The sequence below is a fragment of the Cupressus sempervirens genome, chromosome 7, assembly GCF_028749045.1.
Source record: "Cupressus sempervirens isolate cs-2001-9-10 chromosome 7, ASM2874904v1, whole genome shotgun sequence".
Classification (NCBI taxonomy): Eukaryota; Viridiplantae; Streptophyta; class Pinopsida; order Cupressales; family Cupressaceae; genus Cupressus; species Cupressus sempervirens.
In genome coordinates this window covers 693,670,210-693,694,805 of record NC_143124.1, presented here as the reverse complement: position 1 = coordinate 693,694,805, position 24,596 = coordinate 693,670,210, and the positions used below count along the sequence as shown (strand labels likewise).

At 35.1% G+C, this 24,596-nt stretch overlaps 1 protein-coding gene across 1 annotated transcript in view; it reads right to left on the bottom strand.

The window, feature by feature from the left end:
• The window catches only part of LOC149549111 (ribosome biogenesis regulatory protein (RRS1) family protein), a 46,145-nt gene extending 21,839 nt beyond the window's left edge, over window positions 1-24,306 (bottom strand). The window contains exons 1-4 of the mRNA XM_089792553.1: window positions 24,134-24,306; window positions 23,659-23,809; window positions 1,196-1,247; window positions 908-1,036 (exon numbers count right to left, since the gene is read on the bottom strand). Coding sequence (XP_089648679.1) covers window positions 908-1,036; window positions 1,196-1,247; window positions 23,659-23,809; window positions 24,134-24,234 — 433 coding nt within the window. The 5' untranslated portion in view covers window positions 24,235-24,306. The remainder of the gene's footprint in view (window positions 1-907; window positions 1,037-1,195; window positions 1,248-23,658; window positions 23,810-24,133) is intronic.
• Between the last annotated feature and the right edge of the window lie 290 nt (window positions 24,307-24,596).

The window sequence follows — 24,596 nt, the reverse complement described above, 5'->3', positions numbered from 1 at the left end:
ATCACATCCCTTTGTCTATCAGATCATTTATCTTCCTTTTTGTCTTTTGATATACCTATCTATTTGACTGTTGTGAAGTAGAAACACCAAAAAAAGGACTTGATTGAGGCGAATCTCTTGTTAAACAGCCCCAACTATTTCTCCTCCTTTATGTGTAAAGGTTTCTTTAATACACTCAGCCACACAGGGGCTTGCTTATGTTTTATTCATTCATATTCATCTCCATTATCTAGTATTTTGATTTTTTTTTTATGTTTCTGACTTCTGGATTTAAAGGTTAGCCAAAGCACAAGTTTGGGTTTTTACACTGACTGAATCTCTTATATTTTTGTTCCGTGAGAGAATACAACACAATTCAGATTTGAATGGAAAACGCTGTCATCTACACTACCATTCTCAAAATGAGAAGCTTCATATTATTCATCTATAATTAGATATATTCACTAATTTAACTAGTTGAAGATATTTGAATACATATTGTGAAGTTGCCTCAGAACATAGTTTTCTTTCTGTAGGCTCCCATTTCCTACATTACAACAATGAACATTGAAAAATTTAAAATGGTGTTGCATTCAATTTAAAATTGAAGTCAATTTCTTAAGTCAATATTGACAACTCCTAACATTGGTTGAAGAAAGACAATCTCAAACAAAATATTACCAGATTACCATATCCCTGTGGTTAAATAACCAATCAAAGAATAACAAGACACTCAGCTTAAGCTACTATCTCTTTTAAGAAATAAATGAGAATCTTGTAATACAAGCATTGTCAACATTTGTAACCAAGCAACTAAGTCTGAACAAATTCATTGCACTCCCGTAAACATCACTATTGATTACTCTTTGCAAAATCAATAAAAGAGTTCATTTTGGAAAAAGGTGTCAAACTAAAGCATAAAAAGTACCATCAGAAGGTTTCGCTTCAATTACTGGAATAGCATCTTCATCTACAGCACTTTTATAACCATGCCTACGTTTCCAATCTCCAGATTGCTCATCATATACAGACTTGCTTCTTTTACGCTTCTTGATACCTAATGGCCAGAGATTAAGCAATTGAAATGAGATGGGTGTAAGATATCAGCCATCTCGTATCATGCTTTCACAATCATTCATAAAAAGAGATTCAACTCATCATAAACACAGATTCAACTCATCAGAAAAAAATATGATTCCAATGCAATAAATCTAACCTTTCTTTTGAGCAAAGGTTTCCCACTTTGTTGGGGGCTTTGGTCTTGGCAGCTGTACATGGAAACATGTCAATGCATATTTGACAGCAACATGTAAACTTATGAAGAGCCAAAAAGTAAGATAATAATAAAAAGATTTCTTTTTCATAAAAACAACCACTTCCTTCAAAGCTTTTCTCTAGGAACAAGCGAATTACATAAATTACTCTAAGAGTCTCAAACTTAGTGGAAAATAAACAATTAAAGTTTCAATGTAAAAGGATATTCCAAGATTAAACATGTTCATTAATTAAGATCACACTTGTAGACCTAAGATTTTGAAAAATCTTGTGCAACAAAAAAGTAAAATGGTTGCCTGTGTAGAAAGCTTTGAGTATTGGCAATTGAACCATTAAAGATGAAATAATCTTTACCAATTTGCAATGGAACATAAATCTTCATTTCAAACTCCTAATTGTTCGTTCAATAGCCGGAAATAGTCCACACCATTGGATGACTTAAAGGCTGTCTATGGAAGTTATGTTTTCACGATGTCCATGAAGAATATTAGCAGGCTTTGTAAATTATATTTTTAAAAATCCTATTTTCTTCCAAGCTTCCCAGGCGGACACATTGAAGTACATGTGGATATAATTCCAAGAAGATGGGAAAAATCTCTCAATCTGTGGATAGTTGAAGAGAAGGCAAGTAATAAAAGGATATATTTTTCAGCTTTTCAATTGCTTGATTAAACTGCTATGCATCACTAAACTTTCTAAATAGCTAAAATTAAAATTACAATATCAACCAATTTACAGAAACTATAAATTGTAGCATTAACATTAACTACTGAAAATTGAAATCCAAATTTGTGTTAGACAATCTGAATACAAGATTGTAAATATGCATGTCTGATTGTCATATCATCAATGCTCATGGAAATTACTCTTTGGAAAGCCCTGCCACCAACCCCACATTAGACTTTATCAATAGGTTTTTGTCCTTTATTTAGAACAAATGTTAACATAGAGGAGGCAAAGTTGCTGATTCGGGATTGGATTCAAATATAGGTTCAGGATTTGAGTTTGGTGATTCCCTAAATTATTTTACCCAGAGTCAGTACAGCTTGGGTGTGGATGTACAAAGGACTCATAAATATAAAAATACAAACATCTTTTCCAAACAATTCTATTTAACCTTAGTTACCGATTCGAGTGCAGATACAAATGCGGATGCAAGAATCAGGGGCATGGGTGTGCATGAAATTGGGGGCAGGGGTGGATGCGGTTATATATTATTTTACTCAGATTCACTACAACTTGGGTGAGGTTGTACATACTACAAATGACTCATAAATATAAAAAATACAAATATCTTTCCCAAATATTTCTATTTAACCTTCGTTACCGATTTGGATGCAGACCAAATGTGGATGCGAGAATCAGGGGTGCGGATGTGCAAAAAAATTTTGGGGGTGTGTGGATATATATATTGAGAGAGATCGAGAGAGAGAGAGAGAGAGAGAGAGAGAGAGAGAGAGAGAGAGAGAGAGGATTAAAATATTTAAACACATATTGAATTTTAATATATATATAATGTATATGCAAAGAAATATACAAAATTAAAACATTTGATTCTATAATACTTCACCAATACATATTCAAATAAATTATAACTAATAACTGAATATTCAATAAGATTATAAACCATAGCATATACGTCTATGTCCATGATTCCAATGCAGTATCAGAAAATCATCACCATTACAAAATCAAAATATAGTTCATGATTTGATGTTCATCATCCAAATCAGAATCATATGGATTCGCAAAAAAATTCTCATCATCTCCACATGTAAAAATAAACACTAAAATAATGTCCCCATTTTTTTAGTTGATACTAGTGATTAGAGGAGCTTGTTGTGAAGTTATTTGGCTCTCCAAGTAGCCAATTGTGAGTTTTGGCTCTGTTTTGGAGAACTCGCTATTTACAGTGTCAACAGATGATCCCAATGAGCTCAGATGATTTAGAGGAGTTATATGATGCCTTCAAATGTTACCTCTATCTTTTGGTTTGGGCTCCAACATTATTGGAGAGTGTATATATTTAGTAAGTCTGCTAGTCAAGACCATTCATCATCTTTTATTGTCGAGATCACTCCTGTGCTCTCAAATTTTTTATTCCAGTGTTGTTTGACCATTTCCACAAGTTGGTTGCACTATTGGTTGTAATTTAATTATATTTACTAAGGTTGCTATTTTAATTGAAATTATTTAATGGGCACCTTAGTGTTATAGCTCACTGGAATCGAGATGAAACTTTTTAAATCATGGGCACATGAAACAAAGACCTTGTGTGTCGGAATATCATTATATTAATGAAAAGGGCATTTTTTAAGCAATGGGGGAGTTTAAATTAATAGACTTAATTATTTGTCAACTTTAAATTATAACATAAAGTTGCTTTATGAGAAATGAAGCCTTTTAAGTGACAAGTGTAAACATGAAGCCACTAGTCATTTGGTGTGAAAGAGAAGCCATTTGAATTGAAATCTTATAAAAGCAAGCTCTTGGAAATTGATGTTCATTCTGTGGCTTTGTTCGTTTTGTGGAAGATATTCAAGGATTTGATGCCAAAAAGAACTGTGAATTACTCTTCATATTTCTGCACTTTGAGTTTGTTTTTGAAGCCAATGAATTGTGCCATTACTGTTGCTGTGATTTGGGACTGAGAAATTGAATCAATTCAAGCTGGAGATGTGGTGTGGTGAAATTTTGATCAGTGGCAGTCAATTGCATTAAGAGTGAACAGCCACGTTGGGTTTTGTTGGTTCAGCTAGGCAGTGTTGGAATATCGGAAGACTGTAATCATCTTTCACAAGGCAGTGTTTGATTGCTGGGCCTGCGTTTTCTTCAAAATAGGGCCACCATAGAAGATACAGACAAGTGGGGCCATTATCAGCACTTGCATCTATATAGAATCAAATCGAGCTGCTGAGAGGTGTTCTACGTTGGCATCCAGTCATTGCCAGGTTCTTTAATAATTCTAAAATTAGTGTTTAGTTAATTGGCATTGTATATATTTGCAAACTTCATAAAGCAAATAAAGTTGGTGTGCAAGTTAGAGTTGTTTGCAAATTCTTGGCATGATCTCATTCCAAATTCTGAAAAAAAACATGAAAAGCATATACTTTCAAACACAAAAATTTGATTCTTGAGCACAATTGGGTGTGAGCCAGCAGGACTCTTTACAAGTAAGCAAGAAAAAGTCATTAAAAAATTGTTTTCCTGTAACTGGACCCACAGAGGCACCCGGATGCCCTGTGAGTGCTTGCCGGAAGCCATCACAGGCATCCCCGCACATCCAGGTGCTTGCCAGAAGCCATTCCAGGCACCTGGATGCACATCTGGCAGTGAGGCACCCACAGGGCACTGGCCTCCAGATCGCTTCAACGGACATCTGGATCCAGGTCCATAGCTAGGAAGCCTGCATCAGTAACTAAGTATTTAACTATAATAGGCATAGAACAAACACAATTAACCACAAATAATGACTGAAAATTTGATATTTGTCATTAGTTTTTTTTTTCTTTTTTACTTTTCTTATTTTAAATTCGTGATTCTTTAATCCTGCTAGAGACATTAAAGGCAACAAACTGCTTTTGCATGTAGTTCACTTTGCCGGGCATAGACTTCAGTTTATCCATAGACATAAATTTATTTACTATTCGATTCTGCCAAAACACTTGTTTGTTTCTAAGTAGTGTTAGAAATGAAAATGCATTTATAGGCAGTGATGGTTGTAGACCTACAGTGGAGTTGCACAAAAGTGGCTAATATTCTGTTCCAGCTCTTGGATAGAATCCAACAAATAAACTTTGTGTTTACCCTAACTGAAAACTCCTCTCCTACTCAACAAGAGTTTCATTCCAAACTCAGCAAACGAAATGAAACTTTCATGATTTCCCATCTGACAGGAAGTTAAGGGTTCCCCTTCTACCAGAAATCTCAGAAAGTATGACTTCTAGATAGGGGACCAGCAAAAAGCGGATGCTATTATTATATAAAAAATAACTAGAGATAATTAACTTTATATTCCTAAGCAAATCTTAATTTGATAAACCTGTCTAGGCTGAAAAAGGGATGTCATATGCAATGTGTCTTGTGACAGACAACCTGATGTCAGAGGTATGGTATCCAAGGGCCATGAGGTGCTCTCTTTGCCTTCAGGAATCAAAGATGGTATATTTGACGTTGGGATCTCATTCTGCAACATTAGTGTCTGATAACTGTAATTTTTTCTCAGCCTTCAAACAGAGCATTCATCAAAGAATGATCCACTCCAAGGTAAAGGTGTAAAAACTCGGCGAAAAATATCAATTTACAAAGAAAAAATAATAATCTCTATTGGAGAATCATTCATAGTCTCGAACAATGTGTAAAATCTGGAGGAACTGTGTTATTTTTAAAACCACAAAAATATATGCATTGGTGAATAAAAATTATTTTCTGGTAAAATATTAATTTTGTGGACGAATTATTTCATTGTACCAGACATAAAATATATACATCGACAAATAACAGTTTTTTCAAAATTAAACATTAATTTTGTGGACGAATTGATTCATTATGCTAAACATTAAATATATACATTACACTTATATGGTTAAATTTTAGAATAATATTACAATAAAATAAAATAAAATAAATTCTTACAAAATAAATAAATTAAGAAATTTATATCATTCCTATCTATTTACTTATCTAGATATGGTCCTGAAACATAAACATTGATTTTTTTTATAAGAGGCTGAAGTCAAGATTAATTATTATCATGTGTCGTGATTATGGAAGTTTATATCAAGACTCCAATCATAATTAGGGATAGAAAAAAATGAGGCAAAATGGAATTTATAGCAGTTGATTCTGAATTCCAGGAGGTGAAATGTGCCAATGAGTCTAATGCAAAATGGAAAATTATTGGCAAAATGGGCTGACTGAAGGAAATTCAAATTAAATACATTGGATGAACTACCCATACACACGCAAATCTAATGGATTGAGGGATGGCGAACATGGCATCGGTTAGAATAACTAGGTCGGCTGCATAAAAGGCGAATAATTTTACCAAAGAAGTCAAATGTAAATCCATGCTTGGTGATTGAAAGGGGTAATGACCCACTAACCCTGATAATGTTAGGCGATTGGGCCACCATGTAATGGCTCAGAAATCGCCAAAATCAACACCGAGAAATCCCAATATTTGCTAAATTACGAATATTCATCACTAAAAACACCCTAATCCACTCTTTTTTAAATGGCATGTCTAAATGCCAAAATCTAGAAACATTCACCAAGGTATTTATTTTGAGTGTACAAATCCAGGATCAAACTTCTCTTCAAGAGAGAAATCAATTATTTGAAATACATACATGGAGTTTAATTCTGTAGCAATTGAGGTTACTGGTTGAGAGTTCCTTCTTGACCTTGCCACAAAAAGCTATAGGTTAATGTGTGTATGACTCAAGCAAGGTTTGTGGTGCAACTCTTTCAACTTAGAAGCCAACAAAAATCTTGTGCATGGTTATTAGCTACTGAGGTGGTTGACGAGGAGTCCTCGGTTGTTGTAGCAATGATGACTATTACATTGGTTGATGAATCCCACCACCTAATTGGCCTAAAGAATGTTACGGCTGACTTGAGAAAACTGTAGAAAGTTGGGGTTGCATTGGCAAAGTTTTTGGAGCGGAATGACTAGATAGGTGTATTGACAAATTCTGACACACAGGTGGTTCATGCACCAATTGTGATGTAGAAGCTCGAATTGTTGGCATAATTGCATTAGAGGATGTGGAGGAATGTGTTGAGACCATTGGGATGGTTGTTGCATTACACTTTCAATTATGACTATATTGTCACTAGCATCTAACCTTACTGTCCCACATACATTTGTGATTGTTGTCGTGGTTGTGGTTGAATCTATACTCGATTTGTCTTTTGTTGTTGCTTGGGTTAAATATGTCCCTATTGACCAGTCTATATTTGTTGTTGGAAGGTTAATGTTAGATTCAGAGAAAGTCTGACAAACAACCTTAGGCAACCTTGGACAAGAAGGTCAAAAGGTTGATATCAAATTCAGAAGGAGTCTGACAATCACTTTCTCAACCTTAGACAAGGAGGTCAAAAGGGTTGATATTTGTTTCAAAGAGAGTCACGTCATATGTAAGTGTTAATGTTTGATAGCTTATGTCAGATCAACATATGTATAATTATATAATTGAGTTATATAGATATATATATATAAAATTAATTATCTGATTATCAAATAGACATGTTCCATGAAGGGAGATGTTTATTCATTTACTTATTCTGAATATATATCTAAAGAGGATGTTGCATTTGAAAAATACATACCAAATACAATGGCAGAGCTATTACATCTGCTACAAATCCTCGTGAAATTAACATGGTATCAGAGCCTAGTTGGAAATGTAAATAGAAATGGTGAATATTTCTCGCACTATAAATCTTAAGGTAATGTTGAAGGAGCATTAGCATTCAATCTGTTCTTTCGACCTGTCTTGGAAACCAAACGCAAATGACTGTGTATCTATCTTGATCAGCGCTCAATGATGATATAGTGACTGCAAAGTCTTGAAGCAATCTCCAATCTGATTTCTGTTTGAGATAAGGAGATAAGTGAAAGACGATATCTTATAAATAAAGGTGACGGCTCCTTGACATTGCAAGCATTCTTATGGTACAGCTACCCGCATGGATAGGAGCGGAAAATTTCACATTTTAATCCCGCACCAAAACTAAAACAAAGATATTTACATTATCTTCTTGCTTGTAGATCTCGTGTGCACTCCAAATGGGGTTGTAAGAAATATTTTAATATAAAGGGTCCAAAATTGATGGCCCTTTCAAGTAGCAAAAAGACTATGAAATAAATCATATATAAGAGTAACGAGTGACAAAGTAATAATGAACTGAAGACTCTGACTCAAATGATTTGTATGTTAGCATATGTAATCCCACATAGCAGACGTGAAGTATATGATGGCATACCCATTCCATGTAGACGATATTTGGTTTGTGCGATGACAATACTTACTCATGCCTTTATCTTCACGTGACCTCTATCGCTGATCACACAGGATTTTTATGTAAGCGATAAAGATCAACTTGTAAAAACCGTGACCGCATGATAAGGTGTAGGAGCTCCGGCGAACAAAATTAGAAGGCATTCTAAGTCATGGTTGACAGCATGGCACCCATGTATTACAAGTCAAGGAATTCTCACAAATTATAGGTTATTGGAAGTAAAAGAAAGATCATTCCACGTAGGTAGTTTGCAGCAACAATATCAATAGGAAATAACGATGGATTACAAGGCACGAAGGGAAATCTTACATGGCAAAGGGGATATTCTTACACAATGGGGGTATATAGTGGAAAACCATAACATCTTTACTAGGCATCAATACAATGTTTAAATAAACTTCAAATGTGGGTGAACAATCATAAAGCCTAAAAGTAAATGATACCTTAAAACTACGGCAAACCCCACATTGTGAATAGATGTGATTTTTCCATCACTTCTACAAACCACAAATCCCAATTAATATATGTTTTCATTGAGTAGCTCACTATGACTTTAGAGACAAGTCGCCATTAACACAAGGTAAGTTTGTGTGAATATATTATAATAGTGTTTATTTCTTTATGAATGTCATAATATTTTGATTAAGAACATTAATAATTAATGAGATTATAATGGAGATTTATAATTATAAAAATGACAAATTATATTGGAATTATAAAGATCATTTTTGAAGAATGAGGTTTTATAATTATCTATATCCTATTGTAAAAGATCTTATATTGATTCATTATGTACTATAAGAGTTATCTGCCTTAATCTTTTCCTTCGAGAATGTTATTACAGGAAGAGGGAGATTGAGATTCAGGGGGAGCCCGACATTTCATCTAAGGCAACCTTAAAAAAGAGGGAGACGATAGAGGATATGATTCGACCTTCGATGATCTCAATCATATTGATTAAGAGGGAGTAAACCATTTTGAGATAGATTACTCAGTTATCAATAAATTGTATCAGACAAGAGGATTGCGATTAAGGAATATTCCTTGTAACTATGTCATTTTAATGGGCATACCCCCTATGTACATCATGAGGAAGTGACAACTTCCAAATGATGTCACTTGTATTTGGAGAAGTTATTATAAGGCGATGATCTTACAATAACTTGTATTATGAGATCAAACAAATTGAGTATATGGTGAATGTCTTGCATCTCAACATTTTGGAAGGCCATTACTCCAAGAGTACTTGGTGAATATCATTGATATTCTGGGAGGCCAATGCTCTTGATATCAAATGTGATATCAAACCTTATTTTGAGTAATTGGTGAATACCGTATGATATTATGGGAGACCAATACTCGTAATGTCAAATGTGATCACAGCTTACTTGAGTAATTGGTAAATATCATTAATATTCTAGAAGGCCAATAATCTTGATATCAAATGTGATATCAAAACCTTTTGAGTACTTGGTGAATATCATTGATATTCTAGGAGGCCAATACTCGTGATGCCAAATGCAATATCAAATGGTGGAAAACTTGAGGTATCAAATGATATATCCTTAAAATTTGTAATTCTACTAATGGTGTAATATTTGTCTTTTGTTCATCCTCCCTAGCTAAGAGGGAGAGTTAATGTTTGATAGCTTCTGTTGGATGAACATATGTATAATTATATAATTGAGTTATATATATAAATGTTTAAATATATTATTAATTATCTAATTATCAAATAGACATGTTCCATGAAGGGACATGTTTATTCATTTACTTATTTTGAATATATATCTAAAGAGGATATTGCATTTGGAAAACACATACCAAATACAATGGCAGAGCTATTACATTTGCAACAGATCCTCTTGAAATTAACAATGAGGGAGAAGTTTGAGGTGCAATCCCTTGTTAATGAATTCTTCTCTACAAAGGAGAAGTTTCAAGTGCAATCCCTTGTTAATGAATTCTTCTTCGTAAGGGAGAAGTTTGAGGTTCAATCTCTTGTTAATGAAGTATTCTCTGTGAACTAGAAGTTTGGGGTGCAATCTCTTGTTAATGAATTCTTCTCCATGAGGGAGAAGTTTGTGGTGCAATCTCTTGTTAATGAATTCTTCTCGTGAGGGAGAAATTTGAGGTGCAATTCCTTGTTAATGAATTCTTCTCTATAAGGAAGAAGTTTGATGTGCAATCCCTTGTTAATAAAATATTCTTTGTGAGGAGAAGTTTGAGGTGCAATCCCTTGTTAATAAATTCTTCTCTATAAGGGATAATATTATTATTATAAGATAATATAATTATATTATACAATTATTATATTAATATTGTGAGATAATAAAATTATATCATTATGTGATAATATAATTATATTATATAACTATTATTATATTATTATTGTATAATCATATAACAATTAATTATTATTATATTATATTATATTAATAATTAATTATTAGCGGCTCAGCTTGGAGGTGTGGTGTCCCTTGGTGAAGGGGCACCTCTAATTGGTATAAAGGAAAAATACATCTTCCTCTTCTAACATGGAAATACATATTATCTACTTTATTGAGAATAAGCAGTGCTCGAGGAAGATAATTGTGGATTGTCTGTGATTGGAAGGCCAAATAATTGCCCACAGTTAAACAAACACTAACATTCAACACATGGCATCTTCGACCAATATTTCGTTGGAACGCAGTCAAAAGTTCAATGGCAAGAACTACAATACCTAGAAGTAGTGCATGGTGACAATTTTTTAGTACAAGTGTCTGGACAAAACTGTGTTGTGCATGACTAAACGTCCTAAGGTAGCAAGCATGGAGAAGAATAAATTTGATGAGAAGGAAGAAAAAGTTTACATGCTTATCAAATTTTTTGTCACTAACGATTAACTCTTGCAGGTTCCTCCTAATCAAACACTTGAAAAAATTTGGAGCCAATGAAAGGTTTGCATGAAACCGCAAAAAAAAGTTGTGCATTCTTTCAAAAGAACACGCTCTTCTCAATCATGAAGGATGATCAGATATCCTACAAGAGAATCTTAATAACATCAAGGCTACTCGTGATTGGTTAGAAGCCATTGGATGCAAAATGGAAGACAACGTAGTGGTAATCACCCTAAAGAGTCACCCATCTTCCTATGAACACTTTGTTGAAACTCTCAACATTGCTTCCACTCATTTTGATATTCCATTTTCTAATCTTTGTATAATGCTTCTTCAACAAGATTGTTTGAAACAACAATTCACAATAGCATCAACTCTTTTTCCAACACTCAAGACTTCTTAGCTAAATCCACAGGCCACTATCCTTTCAGTCTACTCCACAAAATCATTCTGCTCAAACTTCAGAAGACCCAAAGAAGAAGAAAATTTAATGCAACTATTCTCATATGTTTGGTCATATAAAGTTGGAGAGTTGGAAATGGCCAAACGCTTAGTTACTCAAGCCAAGGAATCTAGAACACAACCTCAAGTGCATGTTGCAAAGCACTCTAAGCCAGGTGAATCAATCTTTTACACCTTCATGGCTAAAAGACCTGCAAATCATGTAAAACCCTCTACCTAGTATATTGATTTAGGTGCCTCCCACCACTTCAATCATTGTCAAGATTGGTTCACAGATTTCCAACCATTCTCAAACTCAATTATCTTTGGAGGAGAAGAGTATACTATTGTTGGCAAAGACAATCAGTCTAGAGGAAGGAAACCATTTTTCCTTAATGTGTACTATGTTTCAAGCATGGACCTCAATCTTCTCTTTGTCAATCAAATTTTGGGACATTCTCCTTAGCTTGATGTGACCTTCAGCTCACATTAGTGCAATATCATTAATCAGGAAACTCAAATTACAGTTGTTGTTTGTGTTGAAGATCATGATCTTTTCTAACTTGCTGACTTTGGGGATTCTTAGGAGCTTTCTAAGGCAACCCATCACTCCCTTATTAGTACACTCTAGCATCAGCAATATGAGGACTATATTTCTCAACTTGTTTGAGATGATCTTGTCATTGGACTGTCAACCATTAAGATCAAAAATCTTGGAGTTCGCAAAGCATGTTAGTCTGGGAAGCAACATAGTACTCCTTTTTTAGATGGCAACTCCTGGAGAGCTTCTAAGGTATTACAATTGGTGCATGATAATGTTGATAGACCTATGGCTTCTCCCTCTATTACTGGGTACAGGTTCTTTTTAACTTTTTGTAGAGGATTTCAGCCGTAAAATGTGGGTGTATTGGTGCGTCAAAAATCAAAGGTGTATTTTTTGTAATAAAGCTGATGAATATGAGCAATTTAACACTCCTTCATGGATGACATCAGACATTCCTGGTGATGTACAGCCGATATTAAATGGGATGGAAAATTGAAACCCCTCTAGAACTGCCCAATCTGCAATCTATATGCACAGATCTGCCCCTTTCCAACCTCAACTGAATTTCTGAAAACAATTGTTGATGCACAACTAGAAATAGTGTTGGTCTAGACCTCTATGACCTAGCTAGGATATTAAAGAAATTGCCCAGATGTTGTCATTGTTGTGAATTGTCAGTTCCAAAGGCGAGTTTTTGCTATTTCTTCCACAAACAACTTATTTCTCTCAAATTGCAAACCAATTGCTTCCAACACATAAAATACCATAAATAATTTCATTGCCAATTCTAGAAATAATGTTAATGTGGTATTGTACGGCTGTCTAGAAGGAGGCTGATATCCTCTGCAAATAGTTTGATTTGTATATATTGTAATGAAATTCTGACTCCTATATGTTGGGGTGATGTCCATCCTAGAAGATCTCCAGTTTTCGTTCCTGAGATCACAAATGCCTGAAAAACCCTGTCCAATAGTCCTCCACAAAGCTGAGATGAAATTCTGAAAACTTGGATATGTCAAAATAAGCTCCCAAGACGCGTTTTTTTAGTCCTAGCCTTAATTTCAAATTACAGTTTCATTGTCCATTTTATTAGTACAATACTTTATTTTATTACTCTAGTACTTTATTAAAAAGTGATTATAATATCACTTTTTTGTAAATTCATGTAGAGATGCCCAAGTAAGGAGTCCACAACTTATTATAATTTATTCTATTATTAAGTAACTATAATATATTTAATTCATTAGGAAATATTAAATATTTCCTTATTAATTAATTAAGGGCAATCCGGATCTGAGAACTGACTCTGTCTGAAGTGTTGTGGTCACTGCTGTTATTTGAAACCCTGCAAGCTAACCGTTCCACTAAGAAAATTGAAACTTGCCCTAAAATTAAGGAGCCTATCTCCAACCAACGACAACTGCTCAAAAGGGATTGTACTCTGCTCCAGACTCCTCTGGATGGTCAACCAATCAATTGGCAGCCCTCTCTAAAAAATAGGACCCTTCCTAAGATTTAGGTGGTCTCATCTCATCCGAAATGGTCTATAGCCCCCCCCCCCAACCAACTCTTAGTCATTCCTTAAAAAAGAAAAATCGTTCCTAAAATGTAGGAACTGCTTGAAATGGCTAGCAGAGCCTCTACAAAGCTCCATAAACCTCTGACTGAACCACTATACATATTGTTCACCACGTGAACTCGGATAATTGGTCAACCTCTGCTCATCTACCTGTCACCTGAGAAGGGACATTACAAAAGAAGTGACCCACTATTAAAGATAGTTGTCATTGACTTTGAAGAGATGTGTTACTTCTTAAAAACATTGATCCATTTGAATGCATCGATTCCTATAATATTCAAATACTAGTGTGGCCTGTCAACCTGACATAGCAAACAAGTAAGCAACCAAGCACCTCAAGCATGTCAAGCAGCTCGACCACATCAAACAACTCAACCAATTTTTTTATTACTTCAGGTGATCCTCTAAGACTTATACAACCTTGATCATCAACCTTTGATGTCAATGAAAACATACTCAACAATTTGATCCTTTCTCGTTGATGGCAACCCATCTGAAACCAACCTAAAACAAAGGTCTCAAATAAAACAAAACAGACTAACTTGCTCTGAAATACAGTCGCTTCCCCTGACTTATTTCTCCCCCTTTTGACAACAACAATGAAACTAACGAGCATACCAAAACCATTCTGCATAACTGAAATGAGGCTAAAAAAATATGACAATGAAAACTCCCACCAAGTCCAAACAGCAATCAATTATGGAGTGCAAAGATAGAGCTGTAGATTTTTGCACTTGAGTTTGTGACAAGCACGCAAGAAATTCTGAGAGAGTAAGGGGGTGAAACAATATTTCAAAACTTTTAAACACATGAAACCACATAAAACATAATAAGAACAACCATTAAGAAACACACTATTTCTCATGGACAACGCTTTTGAGAAAAGAATACCATGGCATACAACTACTTTTATTATCGAAAATGGACACCACCCAAGACACAAATGTGAACACCGACTCTCAAGGAACACCAACCCTCTTCAAAATACCAACACCAAACACTGACACACCAAAACCAATCAATTGAGGTACTAACTCCAAAGAGCACCAACCCTCCTCAAACACCAACTTGAAATGGGATCTAAGAATGAATGACAAAAGGTCTAAGATGCAATAGCAACACTCAGAAAAATACATAACAAAAGCTCTGAACCATGAAGTTCTTCACACTTAGACTTGTAACATCCCATAATTTGAAACTGTAATGGTGTAAATTTTACCGCTCCAAAGGAAGACTAGATTCCCTTGAGAGCCAAATTCACAACATAAATTCATATATCTCCAAACCGGATAAACCAGTGGAAATATCTTATCATAGATATGGAGAACAAATATTTTAGTTGCAAAACGGGAAAACCAAACAACAAAGAGTCTTTGATCCAAATCTGAGCGTCTTGGCCTCAAACATCGGCACAGCGCATTGTAGTCCTATATAGACAAAATCAAAAAGCACCCAGAATGACGAAAAACTATGGTTTGTGCTTCAAGAAACCATCATGCAGTTGGTTGCTCCCAATAAAAACTGCACACATGTAAGAGACGGAAAATTGTTTGGGGTTGTTTGGAGACTTGCCTTTGTCCAGTCCCTGTTTTGGTGTCCCACCTCCACAGCAGCCAGATAGATAAATATATTGAAAAGATAAATAAATAAATGAAAATGTTATAGAAACAAAACCCGCAAGATAGAGGAGATATCCTATTACATGATTTATGCAAAAGGAAACAAATCATGCTAGTCGAGGAAAACCCCTTATTGTATGAATGATATTGATAGAAAGGGATGTGATGAACCCCAGGATGCTCAAAGACACAAGAGGGAGGAACCAAAAGAGTTGTATAGACTGGTGCAAGAGACTGCTATAGTAAATGAGAGAGCAAGAAAGCTATGAGAGACCAAGACATTGTGAGAACACGAGAAAGATCACTTAAAGAGAGAGAGAGAGAGAGAGATAACTTGTAGAGATCGTAAGAGAGTGTAGAGAGCTTGAATGAAGAAAAGACCCCAAATTTAAAGAAATAATAGGAGGGAAAAGGAGGCTTTCGTGTGGTTCTAGAAGATTACCCCCAAAAAAGAAAGTGACAAATGGAAAGAATGCATAGGAGCGACATTTGAACCTTAAGATATCAGTGAACAAATGCGTCACAGACATCCACGCGGCATGCTAATGTCCAAGCAAATCACACTCAAAAATGACAGGTGGCAAAGGAAAAATGCAAGTAACACAAAAGTGATGCTGAAATATAGCTGTTGACTAGGACTTTGAGCATCCTAAGGAGGAAACGAAAAATGCAGGGCTGAAATGGACCTACTCAAATGCTAAAGGAATGGACACTAATGTGGTAACAAAAGTGTGGCCTGAATTGCAAATAGGTGTGTAGAATTTCTGACTCTACAGAAACACCACCACTTCACATCATCAAAAGGCAACTCATATATCTATATGCAAGAGAAATACAACTCGATGTCTTCGAACAACCTTTCCTCAATGGGATCGCATAGCACCCAAGAATTCAAAACTTGATGCTCAATCCCATGAGCATAATCAATGCACAAAAGACATATATCTGCTGTGTTTTTTTTTTTTGAGAACCACCCTCTAAAACATACAAAATTATATACTTCCATTTCACCAGACTACTCCATACACTGAGTAACACATAACACTAAAAATAAACCCACACCTCTAAACCAAAAAAAAATCACTCAAAAATGCCCAACTACAGAATATAATGAACACACCACCGTATATGTCATATCTCTTCTCTATTCAACATGGGAGACTTAAAACTCACTTTCTATCTCCATATAATGAAATGCATAACTTCAAAAGTAGACATCACACATATCTTCTTATTATATCAAAACAAAGAAGCCTAGCTATATTTAACACAGCACTATCAAATAAAAAAAAACACGATTGTAATAATAACTGTTCCACACTAATTTCAAGCATGTAGCAGAATTTTTTTCTCGTTGAATGCAATGTCAAATATTTACTATACACATCTCAACGTTTTCTCCCATTTTAAAATTTCACCACCCAGCCATTAAGAAATTTTCAATGCACCATTCCATTTTGGATGATATCAATAATATCGTCCATGTCCACTACATATAAAAGACTAGGACCCACTATAAAAGAATGGGACACAAAACATCTTAAAAACACTAAACCATTTAAAAGCATCGAATCCTTTCAATATTCAAATGCTAACGTTGCCAATTACTCTGACATAGCAAACAAGGAACAGCTGAAGTAGACAACCAAGCACCTCAAGCACATTAAGCAACTCAATCACATCAGGCAACTCAACCAAGTTTTCTATTAATTCAAGTTACCCTCTAAGATTTATATGGCCTTGATAATCAACCTTTGACATTAACAACATCATTCTTAACAATCTACCCTTTTGACATTGATGGCAACCCATCAGAAACCAACCTAAAACAGAGGCCTGAAATAAGCTGAAACAGATGCACTCTGAAACAAAGTTGCTCCCCCTTACATATTTTTCCCCCTTTGGTCATCAATGATGAAACCAACCTATATACCTAAAACCATCCTGCTACATAACTGAAATGAGGCTGAAAAAAAATGACAAAACTCTTGTTGATTGCTGTTTCAAACAGCAATTAATGATGGAGTGATATTACTCCCAACCTCCTTTTTATATCATCAATAATATAAAGATTGTTATTATTGCTGCTTGCATCAGCAATATGTTTACCATCTTTTCTAATTTCACAACAAAATGAAACGAAAACTAAATTGTGTCATTGATCACAGAATTGACTCGCACTTAAAAGATTGTGTTTTAAACCATCTACATATAAGACATTTTCAACTTTTGTATTACCATCAACAGTCAACATATCAAGATCCTCCTCCTTTACAACCACTAAAAATTTGGCATCAAAATACACTAGAAGAGATCCTATAAAATTTAGAACTATTAGTGGACTCCTCAATCTTTTCTCCTAAACCCTTGATTGAGTTAACAACTTCATATACTCGCAGAAAATAAGCAGCAACATTTTCTTCTTCCTAAATCTTACGACTTGCAAAATATCTTCTAAGAGTCTGAAGCTTTGCCTCCTTAACATTGTCATCTCCTGCAAATGTTCTATGAAGTTTGTCCCAAATCTCATGAGCTGCATCACAATATGTAACTTTCACAAATTTTGTCTCTGATAACCCACATAAGATTGCATTCATAGCTTTTGCACCACTTTCAAAGGCCTTCTCAACAATAACTGCTGGAGAAGCTAGAGGATTAGTGTAAGCAATCTCCACACTTCACCAAACATCAAATACAAGAGGCATTATGTAAGTGTGCATTTGAATCCTCCAAAATGCATAGTTGAATCCATTGAATGCATCAAATAAGAGTGATCTAATTAGAACCCATGTGTGCAATTAGAATCAACCTCCAAGTGTTTAAGCTCTATTTTCAAAGGCATCCCACTCTAATACCAATTGAAGAGCACCAGGAAAATACTGAGAGGGGGAGGGTAGCAAATCAGTATTTCAAAGATTTTAATATTTTAAACATATGAAACAACATAAAACATAATGAGAGCAATAATGACTTGTTGTGTGGTTTTCACACCATCGCCCCATTGTAAATGGGGACCCGTCTTTTTGTTTTAGATAGGATTAGTTATCTTGGGCGGTCTTGGTTGGCAGCTCTCTTTTTTTTTCAATGCTCCAAGTCCGAGGTGAGTTTGAGGCAATTTTGGCTCATTGAGAAGCAAGTTTTGCTCTCAAGTTTGTGCAAGTATTTTGGCATCTCTTAGAGGAATTTCTGTGGTCTAAGTTCAAGTGGAAAGTGAATTTTTTGGTTCGCAAGGGATGGGTTTCTATGTTGAAAAAGGGGACAAAGTTTGTGAGAGAACCAAGTCTTGGTGGAAATTTCCAATCTTCAGAAATCTCCCCTTTGGTGGAAATTCCCAATCTTCCAAAATCTCCCCTTTGGTGGAAATTTTGGATCTTATGAAATCCCCCCTTTTGTGATATTGCTATTAGGATTTAACTGTTTGATTTTTGAGTCAAACTCATTGACCCATGTTTCATGAGTAGTGATTCAACATGAATCCATCTCTCATGAGAATAAATGGAACACTTAGCACTCATTGGATCTCCCCTTTTGTCATTTCTCACAAAAATCTCTAGGCTTTGGCCTTTTATTTGGTGACAACTCAAGCATTGCAATTTTAGAACAATGAGGGGAAGAAATTGATAATTTTTCCAAAGGATTTTCCATTCAATGGAAATTTCGTGAGTTAAGAATTTTCCACCGGTAGAAATTTCACATCTTTCGAAATTTCCCCACATGGGGTCTCCCAAGTTCGCCATCCACTAGGGCATTGGAAAGTGGATTTATGGCATGAGGCCAACACCATGATCAAGAATATAGCAAGGGATCACCAAGTAGCATTCAAATGAGAAATTTTAAGTACAACAACTCTAGTGGAAATTTCCACTCCCAATGGAAATTTTGCAACTTCAAAATTTTCCAATCTGTGGAAATTTTGCATCTTCTAAAATTTCCCCAGCAACTTTCATTCTTTGTTAATCGCCAAAACCATCCTCTCTCAAACAAAAACATGAGAGAAAAAGTGAAAAAAATTAGAAATAAAAAATAACAATAACAATACTAAATAATTTTATTGTGTGAGATTAAAATTTGCCTAAACTTTGCAAAATGGTTGGTTCTAAATTGGGATGAGTTTTGTTTGTTATTGATGTGATATTATTTTCAAATTTTTCACGAACTTAATGTTTTCTCCTTTGTTTTGCAAGGTAAATTCAAGGAGGAGAAGAGTCGAATTTAAATTCATTCTTGGAAAATCGGAATGTCGTTGGTGCCCTCCATCATCATGCCAACAAAAATTGGCAAGGTGTTGACCAAGGCCTCAAAACATCAAGCAGATACTACAGGGAGATAGCTCAAGCCTAGACTCAAGTGACAAGGAAGGATTCATGGTCAAGCTATCAACCTGCAAATTCAAGTCGGAATCAAGAGGATATTCAAAAAGGCACAAAGGATCTAGTTACATAAGGACATGTTCAAGGAGAATCAAGAAAGATCAAGTTCATGGGTTCGCAAAGATGGAAGTGGTTCAAGTCAATTCCATGAGGATAAGGATGATGAGATGGCAATTGTTTGCCTCCTCCCATTAGAAAATTTCAGTTTCACGCACGATCAATCACAACATGCCAAGTGTCCTATTTTCTCATTGGCTATCAAAATCATTGTAATTTTCTTATTGGCCCATAAATGGGTGCCTTCATGGTAATTGGTTGTAATTTAGACAACCCTAATTAGGAATTGTAGGACAAAATCTCAACCCTTGATCTTGAATCGATCTTGGCCCTTCGTTGTAATAGAACTACTATAAAAGACCAAGGCCTTCTCATTTGTAATTCATTAGTTTTAGAGATTAGAGGAGAGATTAACTTAGAAATTGGAGGTAGTTGAGAGTTAAGGGAGAGACTTAATGAAGTTGTTGCTATTATACTTGTCAATAGTAATTGATAATTCATTGTTGGTTCTTCATGGTGGATTACTTGTTATTGCTTTGGAGTATTGCATGGTTTCCTCAATCTTTTACTTAGCTTATGATTTTATTTCATGTTAATTAGAAGTAGTTTAGTTGGATGGAAGTCATTATGGAAGTTCACTTGAATGAATCAACAAATCCGGGCCAACAGCCTCTAGTTGATGGTAAGGGTGCCTTGCGTGGTAAGTCATTGATTGAGTGCATTTAACTTCAATTGATATTCGATCTTTAATTTACATCCAATTGATGGGATCAAAGAGGGTATATATTGATTTGAAAACTATTTGAGCATACCCACTAGGAGGGTGGAGCCACTAGTGAGATTACATCTAGTAGAGTCCAAGTTTATCCATGGTTCCTTGCATTCATAGTAGAAGTAGAAGTAGAAATAGAGATTAGAAGTATAAGTTGGACTTGAAGTGGAAAAGTTGAGCTATATTTTCATTGCGCATTAGAGAGCCAAATCTTTAGAAGTACAAAAGTTGATATCCACTGAATGAATAGTGTAAGTCCCTTTTATTATAACTAGCATATCACATCATAAAATTAAGTTAAGTCCACGATTAAGAAGGAACCTTGAAGTCATTTCATGATCTTACTTCGCAAGCTTAGCATGAGAGATGACCTTATATCAAGAGAGGATTGAGCGTTTGGTGTTTCTCCTCAAAACATTAAGTATTTGATTATGCATGTTGTAGTGGAACAAAACTCACATCAACTCAAAAACCAAATTTCTCATGGGAAACCCTTCCAAGTAAAATATCCTCGGTATACAAAAACTTTTATTTACAGAAATGGGCAACAACCCAAAACACAAATGTGAGCACAAACACTCTTTGAAGCTAAAAACTCCAAACACTAAAGCACCAACTCTGATTAGCTAAGGTGCCAACTCCAAAGAGTGTCAGCCCTCCTCAAAGCACAAATTCTGAGCACTAAAACATCAACTTGAAATAGGATCTAAGAATGAATCACAAAAAGTCTGAGATGAAATAGGAACACTCAGAAGAACACATAACAGCAGCTCTGAACCATGCAAATTCTTCACACTTATAACATCGCATAATTCAAAACACCATCACTTCATATCATCAAAAGACAACTCATATATCTATATGAAGAACAATACAACTCTTTATTTCTATAAGTGTCTCCTCCTCAATGACATCATACAGCAACCAGGAATTAAAAACTTGAAGCTCAAGCACATCAACATCATCAATGCACAAAAGACATATCTATCTGCTGTTTTTTTGGAGAAGCACCCTCTGTCTAAAACATATAAATTATATACTTCAACTTCACAAGACTTTTCTCCACACATTGAGGAGTAAGACACAGCACTAGTCAGGAGTAAGACTTTTCTCTTCTCTATTAACACAGGAGACTTAAAATTTGCTTTCCATCTCCATACACTGAAATGCATAACTTCAATATAAAACCAAAGATGCCCAGCTATATTTTATGCACCACTATCAAACAGAAAAACTATAATTCTAATAATAACCATTTCAAACTACTTTCAAGCACAGCAGAAGAATTTTTACCTTTTTGAATGTGAACTCAGGTATCAAGTATACACATCCATGTTTTCTCCCATTTTAAAATTTCACCCCCAGCCATTAAGAAATTTTAAACGCACCCTTCCATCTTGGAAGATATCAATAAAATTGTCTATGTCCATTGTTAAATAAGTGACCCACTATTGAAGATAGTTACCGCTGACTTTGAAGGCACGCGTAACTTCTTAAAAACATTGACCCATTTAAATGCATCAATTCATGTGAATATTCAAATGCTGACATGACCTATTAATCTGGCATGGCAAACAAGTAAGCAACTGACTAGGACAAGCAAGCAGTTGAGGTAGATATTCAGACAGCTCAAGCACCTTAACCAAACAAGCAAGCAGCTCGAACATGTTTTCCATTACTTTCAGTAATCCTTCGAGATTTATACAACCTTGATCATCAACCTTTGACATCAATGATAACATACTCAACAGTATGATGGTAGCCTTTTCAATCATGTATACTCAATGTATATAGTGGCAATCTCATTGTTCAGATTGATTTCCTTAAGTTTTTTAAGTTTATATTTAATTTTGCAATCTGTACCAGCCCCTTTCTACACTACTGCTATTGATCAAACAACAATAGGCTTGGTACGCTGATGAAACAATTCACACACTATCCAGAGTAGGGGGTGCCAAGAAGGAATGATAGGCAAGAGGAGACTGCAAAGAAAGATGGTGAAATAATTCATCAGAGTGAAATATCATGTAGTGGTACACTGATGAAACATAGCACGCACTATCCCGAGAAGGGGGCACCAGCAAGGAATGATTGGCAAGAGGAGACTGCAAAGAAAGATGGTGACGTTAATCATCAGAATATTTGTTAACTCATTTGTACCGTTCAATGACCTTTTTCTTTATAGATTATTCATTCAGTCAAGTTGTATTATTGCTAAAGTTGATACGCTGCTGAAAATCTCTTGCAATATACTTGCCTTTTTTAGATTCAATTTTACTGATAACTTCTCCCAACATTATTTATGTTTAGATATATAGCTATTTACAATTGTTACCGAACTGTGTTTCACCATACAGATCTCTTTACCAGGACATAAGAAACATATAAAAACATGAAGATTCTAGCTCTTTCGCAATTATTATTCAATTTTACTGATAACTTCTCCCAACATTATTTATGTTTAGATATATAGCTATTTACAATTGTTACCAAACTGTGTTTCACCATACAGATCTCTTTACCAGGACATAAGAACCGTATAAAAACATGAAGATTCTAGCTCTTTCGCAATTGTTTAAGACTAATGTAATCTATTTTGGGCATGTAAGTTATACACAAGTATTTTTGGTTGTATTCAACCATTCCTTGGCTGCTATGTCAAAAATGTGTGCAAGGCACACCAGGAGCACTAATGAAAACCTTTATCAACAGCACGCTGAGGTTGATTGGCAATCACCTTAATTAATCTCACTGTCAATGCCCTGTAAATATAATGTTGTTATTTCGTTGAAATTCTGTAACCAGAGAAACGCAATGATGAATAAACAACAAGAATTGTACGAGGAAAATCCATACGAATATAAAACCTGGACAATAAGGGTGTCATTTCAAAGCTTAAGCGGCTTGAATTTTATTTTCTTCTGAGACATAACTTCAAAACTAATTGTACACTGTCCTTTTCCTTCTGAGACGTAATTTCAAAACTAATTAGACACTTCCCTTATATCCATCGGCTGATGGTTGCACACAAAAAGCGTGCAACTGCCAGTAACCAAAAAAAAAAAAGAAATCGAGTTTGGTTCTATAATGAATACAGGGAAAAAGAATACTCGCATGTTTCTCACGGGGAATTGGAGTTGTTGGCGATGGCAGTTGAACAAGTGGTCCTTCTCTGTCCGGGATAGAAGGTAGGCTGAAAAGCTTATTTGCGAGTGCCTGAACAAGCTGCGTGCCTTTTTCTAGGCATTCATTCACAATTTCTTCCCTGAAACAACAAAAACCATCAACAGACTGTAAAAATAAATACAAAATCTATGAAAATTAAACTCACATTGATCTTCAGCTTCATTTGTGTTTGACAAAAGCCTAGTAAATAAAACGTAATTTCCTTCTTTAAGGGTTTAAATCTACAGTAGGAAGCTTTTAAATGAAATGTCATATCTCATGATTTTAAAATTCCCTCGCGAAGAATTTGAGTTTAAGTAAAACAAAACCCTAATGGAGTAAATAATCTGGAATGAACTCTGATAAACGGGAAGGGTGGAAAAAAGGGGGAAAAAAGAAAGGAAAGCGCCTACTGCTGAATTACCGTGAAGACTTAGTGGATGCGCCAGGATTTCCTGAATCAAACACCATTAAATTTCCTAAATCGATCTGGTAAGCATCAACATCTTCCAGAGCGGCCGCCATTAGGGTTTAGGGGTTAGAGGAAGCACCTTGAATGTCAATGTTACTTGCTGCAACAGCTTTCGGAGCTTGTATAGCTAACGAAGGCTGGGAAAGGTTTTAGATTCTAAGATTTAAATGTCTTAATCTTCAAAATTCAAACCGTCAACGCACATTTAACCTTCGTTATTGTACTTGCCGTAAGGCAATACTATTGCATTGCGCAATTATGACAATCGTGAATTTGTTTTCAATCAATGAGCACTAATTATTTTTCTATAATTTCAATTTTTCAACCTATTTAATTTTATATATGACAAAAATTATTTTTCTCAAATTCTATTGGCCAATTTCATTTAGTCTTATAAGACCTCTTTTTGGAGAAA